General features: G+C 33.3%; 1 protein-coding gene across 1 annotated transcript; it reads left to right on the plus strand.

The window, feature by feature from the left end:
• The first annotated feature begins 260 nt into the window (after window positions 1–260).
• LOC145304429 (uncharacterized) lies at window positions 261–4,341 on the plus strand. Its single transcript, XM_080146309.1, has 3 exons — window positions 261–440; window positions 3,247–3,349; window positions 3,748–4,341. The coding sequence occupies exons 1-3, from the start codon at window positions 261–263 to the stop codon at window positions 4,011–4,013; spliced, it is 549 nt and encodes a 182-aa protein (XP_080002435.1). The 3' UTR covers window positions 4,014–4,341.
• Window positions 4,342–5,158: the final 817 nt, after the last annotated feature.

Raw genomic sequence — 5,158 nt, forward strand, 5'->3', positions numbered from 1 at the left:
GATACCTGTGACGTCATAAAAATAAGGAATTATCCATCTCTTTTTTAGGGGTTTTCTTTTCTACATCTCCTCACAACTCCCTTATTTTTATGACGTCACAGGAATCAAAAGTAGGACAGATTGGGCTTTGTCACACACACAAACAAAAACTTCTTGTTACTTTTATATAAAGATGACTACAAACTTACTTAAAATATAAATAAACATTTGTTTTAATACAAAAATTAAGTTTGAATACATAAATTTGCTCAATTTACCAGATGTTAAACGAATTACAAGAAAGTCTGAACCATCTGGGAAAAATCTACGACGGTAAAATTGAGACCAAGGGGAAAATTGAGTTTGCAGATTTCTTCGGCGGAGGCGGCGGCGGAAGTAACGGTGGTGAAAATAGCGGTAATGGACCTTTCATGCCGACGCCATTGCCAGAACAGAACTCTAGGAAATTATTATATTTACATTTTTATTATCATAAAGATCTTAATGTTAAGATGATATTTATCGTGAAAGATAATAAAAATTACACCTATAGATTGGGAAATTTTGATTAATGCTAGTTTTAACATTATAGTAAAACACTAGAGGGGGAAGGGGTTAAATAACTTTATGTACCCATCCCAATGACCTTTTGCCGACTCTCAATTAGGTCTTTGAAAATTAATCAATAGTGTCGGAAATATTAACACAGCCAAGTAGTGGAAAATTTGCTAGCAGACGAAAAAGGCCCTTGGAATAGGGGGGGGGGGGCAGGTAGTTATCTGTGTAACATCCATACTATAGATCTGTTATTTGAACCAACAAATCATGATATAATAAAAGTACCCAATGTTTTTAAGCCAACAAATAAGAGAACTTGTTTCTGGAAATTTGGGTATTTTTTTATATTTAGTTATTTGTATGATAGTGGTGAAGCCACTAATTAACAATAGAATTAATTAAAAATTTAAGTTACAAAGACCTGAATGTAAAAATATTAATTAAACGACCTTTTTATTATTCTTTTGATACCAATTCTTTTGAAAGAAGTAAGAGAAAGAAAAAAAAGTTAAGAACTTCTTATATGGAAATGTACAAAAGTTGTGTTTAAACCAGTAAGGTCTACGAATGCATCTATGTTTACTGGTACGTTGTATAGTTTGATTAATTTGGTAATAAATATAGAAAGTCTAGATCACCAATCCCTTAATGGGGCCAATAGGAAAACCTTACAGAAATAATCTGACTACATTATTAGTCAGAGAATGTACACATATGTTTGTACAAAAGGGTTAGTTATTTTTATTTATTTATATAACAAATAACTGGCCTTTTAACTTTCTTAGTGAAACAATTTCGTCCAAAAATAATGCATACACCCCCCCCCCAAAAAAAAAAAAATCAATTCTAATTAACATGTTTAACATCCAATCCAATCCCACGGGTGGTGTCATCGTTGATTTAATCCTTTTGAGATTTTGAAAAACATCACAACCCCCTCCCCCTCCTTCATCAACTTTAAAACATCTCAAATCTGTCCTGCTACACAATTATGCGTTTGTGGACCTAACTGTGAAAGTTATTCAAATATTCAATTTGACGATTTAAAAGGAATATATTTAAATATAAACTTTTTGCTTTCAAAGTATTTCTTTTGTTCCACCTCTCAGGGTTGAAGGGATAGGTTTAATGTGGATAAACTTAACTGACATGTTGAGTTAAAATAATGATTCATTTAACCAACAGTCTAAATCATAATCCGTATAGTAAAGTAACAAGATGTTTGTCTGTGTGTCTGTACCGAAGGATCTCGCTAACCGCTGAACCGATCTGGTTCTCCTTAACAGGGTAGATTCTTATAGGTCCTGGGAAGGTTAATAACTATTTTGGGGGAGTGTACCACCAACCTCCCAAGAGAAATCACAATAAAATCGAAAAAAATTAAAATATTCAAGCCGCATAGTGTCGCTAGCGTAGTGGCGCTGCGTAGAGACATGAATTTAATAGCTGATTGACCAAAGACAAATTATTTCTCAAATTAGAGATTTAAAATAAAAAATGCCGCTAGAGGCCTCTAGGGGCGTAGCCCCTAGTCTATAAAATAAAGAAGCAGGGAATTTTGATTTTGGGAACCTTAACATAACTTCTGGGATCAATTTTAGCTCTCTTTTTTTTGCTAAAACTCTTGGGATGGTTTTATGCTATTTTTTAGTCACCTTACTTCTCCTTCAAATATATATATTTCCTCATAAGTAACTAGTAGTAACTAAAGAGGTAGGTATTTTTCTTTGAAATAGGAATGACCTAAAATCTAAAAAAAAAATAATTTCTAAATTCTTTTTTCCCCGGATTTTTCTTTGGTTTTAATTTTTGAATGAAATGAAAGTCTTTTATTCTATTGATCATTAAATAAAAATAGAACAGATTTTTTTTAATTGGTAGTTTTTTTTAATTACCAAGGTTATATGGTACAGGGAAGGGTTCTAAACCCTCATGTAAAGGAGAATCATTCCCCCACTTTTAAGTAAGCATAACAGAGAAACAGAAGACAGGACAGACACATTAACTGAAAAGCTAGCCTAGCTTAATATAATCATGAAAACTATAGAGTAGTAAAATAATAGAGGAGGAATGAGCTATATGGAACTCTTCCCTTAGGGCAGGGACCCAGTCCCTATTTTGCAATGGGTCTTTGAAATCAGCTAATAGCGTCGGAAGTATAAACAAAGCTGAGTCCCTGCAAAAGAACAAAAAACAATTTGGTAGCAGACAAAAGGGTCTCTGTCACTTGGGGCAGATAGTCGTCTGGATTATACATTATACATTTCAATGAAATCAGCTAATAGTGTCGGAAATATTAACACAGCTGAGTTATTCTAAAAGAACAAAAAGCAATTTGTTAGCAGACACAAATTAAAGGGTCTCTGCCACTTGGGGCAGTTATTCATCTGGAAATTAGAGTAAAACACAAGATGGGGAATGGGTTAAATAACGGTATCTCCCCATCCAAGTGTTCTTGTGCCAACTCTCAATTGGGTCATTGAAAATCAACCAATGCATTGGTTGATTTTCAATTGCAATGCATTGCTCAATTGCAATGCATTGCAATGTTGTTGGTTATATTAACATTGCCATTTAGCAGAAAGCGATTTGGTAGCAGACGAAAAAGGTCAATGAAAAAGGAAGGGAGGTAGTTATGTGTATATACATCTATACTAAAGATCTGTTGTTTCACTATATAAGAAAATGTAAATATTAAAAAATTCCTGCAGACTGACAGATCATATGAGTTCACTGTACCATGGAGCAGGTGGTTTGAATCCCGGCGCTAATCCAAATGATCAACCATTCCAACCAATGATGCCGCAGGAAAGTTATAAGGAAAATAAGTTATTATATACATAGAACAATAGCACAGCAATAACAAATTAAGGTTTTTTAATAACGAAATAACAATGATTTTATATTTTCGTTATTCAATATATTCAACATTCAAAAGATATGTATTTTTTAATATCCATCAAAAAACATGGTAGATTTCTTGATTTAAAAAAAAAATTGTAGCGGATAACCAAACGAACACACCATGCTTATAGTATACGGGGGATGGGGGGGAGGGGGGGGGGCGGAAAAATAGCCTAAATCCAAAACAGTTAAAACCTTCCGGGGACCTTTGTAAAGCCTTCCAAAAAGATTAATTTGTAAGAACTTAAAATACAAATAAAAATCCTTACAAATTTCTTAATAACTTACGATAAACCAAATAGGGAGCGATAAACGCCAACGAGAAGATCATCGGCAACTCTTGCTACCGCCGTTTAGGCACCGGCGTTTATGCGCACATCGGCACCGCCGATCAGTGCGGCAAAACCGACGACGACCAGAAGGAGGCCGCCAGACGCCGGGAGAAGTACAATGCCTTTCTGAGCCGACAGAAAGAAAGTGGGGGAAATAATTCTGAATCAATTTGGGACACAATAAAGTCAATTCCCTTGCTTAATAGGATAGCAAATAAAGTTGGTATTAAGCCGGCATAAGAGGCGGGTTCTAGCATGTGAATGGTAAAATATTATTATAGTATATTATTGCCATAGGCATAGAATAATGCTGTTGTGATAAAAAGTTACAGAAATAACCTAAGGACCATTCACCATTTGTATTAACATTTTTGCAAACCCAGATAGACCAAGAATATTATATTGACTTATTGAAACGTTATTACAATATATGACTTGCCGATATAATAATGGCATCAAAGTTTAACAGACACTAATTAAATACAGGGTCCAATAATAAAAAAGAACGAAAAAAGTGATAAGAGAAAAAAAGTGACAAAAAAAGACTTAGTGAACTTTTACAATTACATTACAAAGACGTTAAAAAATCTTTAAATATGTTATCCAGTGAAAAAAACTCGTTACGGCGGCAGCTATCTAAAGTTCTAACTGCCATATAGAGAATGCAAAATAATATCATTCTATAATTTGATTTTGATAGTAAATATAAAATTTTTTCCCTTTCCCTAAAAATAATGTATTAATGTAGAGTGTAGACAAAATATATAGATTTTTTTAAATTGAAATTTTTGAATCTCAAAAGTAAAGTTAAATCACCAGTGCAATACTTAATTTTTATTTATTAATTAACTGTTATATTTAAACTTTTTGTTATTTGTTAAAATATGTTTCTGTTGAATAAACTTTTTTTCAAATTATTGTTTTCAATTTTTAGGAGTGTTGCTTCTATAAGGGTCCACTCTGTAAGTTTGTTTGTCCGTGTGCAACAATTTTACCCCCTTTCTTTTCCTCATAACTTTTTTTACAACTACGATCTTTGAAGCCTCTAGGGACACTTTTGGTAGAGTGGGGAAGTCGAACTGCCCCCAGATTCATTTTCAATTTTGGTTTTAATTAAACTAAAATTAGAGAGGGAGTATTTTTTTGTAGAGGCTTGAGAGGGTGGAGATACCATCATCCAATTATTTATAAACCTTCCCTGGACCTTTAAGAGGATTCACTGAAAAGGAGAACCATATTGGTTCAGCGGTTTGCGAAATCCTTCGCTACATACAAAATAGCTTACTACTTTATACAATAGGATATTCATCTTTTTCACCATTACAACAATATGATATGTACTAGTTATTTTACTCGTTGCTTACAAGACATCAAATAAAAGTGGT

The sequence above is a fragment of the Acartia tonsa genome, chromosome 13 (assembly GCF_053477335.1).
Source record: "Acartia tonsa isolate MP-2025a chromosome 13, ASM5347733v1, whole genome shotgun sequence".
Taxonomy (NCBI): domain Eukaryota; kingdom Metazoa; phylum Arthropoda; class Copepoda; order Calanoida; family Acartiidae; genus Acartia; species Acartia tonsa.

What these genes read in the sequence shown, in the direction of transcription:
- LOC145304429 (XM_080146309.1), top strand. Translation starts at nt 261, where the DNA reads ATGTTAAACGAATTACAAGAAAGTCTGAACCATCTGGGAAAAATCTAC. An exon ending in CATTGCCAGAACAGAACTCT is followed by an intron (nt 441 to 3,246) that starts AGGAAATTATTA and finishes AAAAATTCCTGC; the next exon opens with AGACTGACAGATCATATGAG. An exon ending in ACCAATGATGCCGCAGGAAA is followed by an intron (nt 3,350 to 3,747) that starts GTTATAAGGAAA and finishes CCAAATAGGGAG; the next exon opens with CGATAAACGCCAACGAGAAG.